The sequence below is a fragment of the Priapulus caudatus genome, unplaced genomic scaffold (assembly GCF_000485595.1).
Source record: "Priapulus caudatus unplaced genomic scaffold, Priapulus_caudatus-5.0.1 Scaffold2790, whole genome shotgun sequence".
In the NCBI taxonomy this organism is placed as follows: domain Eukaryota; kingdom Metazoa; phylum Priapulida; class Priapulimorpha; order Priapulimorphida; family Priapulidae; genus Priapulus; species Priapulus caudatus.
The window spans coordinates 23,184-24,310 of record NW_014579851.1 but is presented as its reverse complement, the minus strand read 5'-3'; the positions used below and the strand labels follow the sequence as shown (position 1 = coordinate 24,310).

Below are 1,127 nucleotides of genomic sequence, written 5' to 3'. Positions count from 1 at the left end.
TTGTTTCCGCTTATTCTACGTCCACACTGCGCTGCCACGGAGACTATGACGCTCGTAATACGTCCAAGGCGTTGTTCCCACGTTTGCAATAGGCTCACAGAGCGTTGTTATTACGATCCCACTTCTACTGACCCCCCCCCCACACACATTTTTGTATAAATACAGCTTCATCTTCTATACACAATCAGTGTGCATCTTCTCTTCACCATGGCCGCAGATAGGCAGAATGTCCTAATTGTACTACAGTTAGCACATGTGCAGGCACAAGATGACCAGGCCTTTGTCAACATCATTAGAAGGAGAAGAAGAAGGAGGGAAAGAAGGGAGAGGAGATGCTGGGTTCGACCATGGTTAGACGTGGGAAGAAGAGTTAAGTTTGGACACTATCACTGCCTAATGGCCGAGCTACGACACGAAGATCCTACATCCTTTTTTTTAACTTTCTGAGAGTACAACCAAAGATGTTTGATGAGCTCCTAGCAAGACTTGGTCCAAGATGCACTAAACAAGACACCATGTATAGGAAGGCTATGGAACCAGTGTTGAAGATTGCAATTACTATGCGCCACCTAGCAACCGGTGACAAGTACGCCAGTATGAAGTTTGACTTCAGAGTTCCTCATAACACCATGTCTGTCCTAGTACGAGAAGTCTGCCAGGACATCGTAGATGAGTACAAGGAGGAAGTCATCAGCTGTCCTATCTCCCCTGAAGAAGGGCGTGCCGTTGCTAAACTGTTTGCACGTAGATGGAACGTCCCTCATGCCTGTGGAGCCCTTGATGGAAAACATGTTGCCTGCAGAAAGCCAGCGAACAGTGGAAGCCTTTATCAGAACTATAAAGGCTTCTTTTCCATTGTTCTAATGGGCCTCGTCGATGCGGACTATAAGTTCTTCTGGATAGATGTTGGAGGGCACGGACACATGTTAGATGCACAGATCTTCAATGATTCAGAGCTGAATGAGTGCCTAGTAGATGGGACCATTTGACTTCCTCCAGACCCCCTACCAAATGACGACAGGGACATGCCATACACGCCGCGCACGCGCAGTGAGCGAGTTGCAAACGTATTGAGAGCGTAGTAAGAGCGCAGTGAGAGCGCAGCGAGAGCTACTTGGACGCACTGA

General features: G+C 48.0%; 1 protein-coding gene across 1 annotated transcript; it reads left to right on the top strand.

Annotated features, from left to right (window-relative positions):
- The first annotated feature begins 461 nt into the window (after positions 1-461).
- On the top strand, positions 462-989 carry LOC106819063. The gene has a single exon (XM_014823723.1). It carries the CDS (start codon positions 462-464, stop codon positions 987-989), a length of 528 nt encoding a protein of 175 aa, XP_014679209.1.
- The last annotated feature ends 138 nt before the right edge of the window (positions 990-1,127 follow it).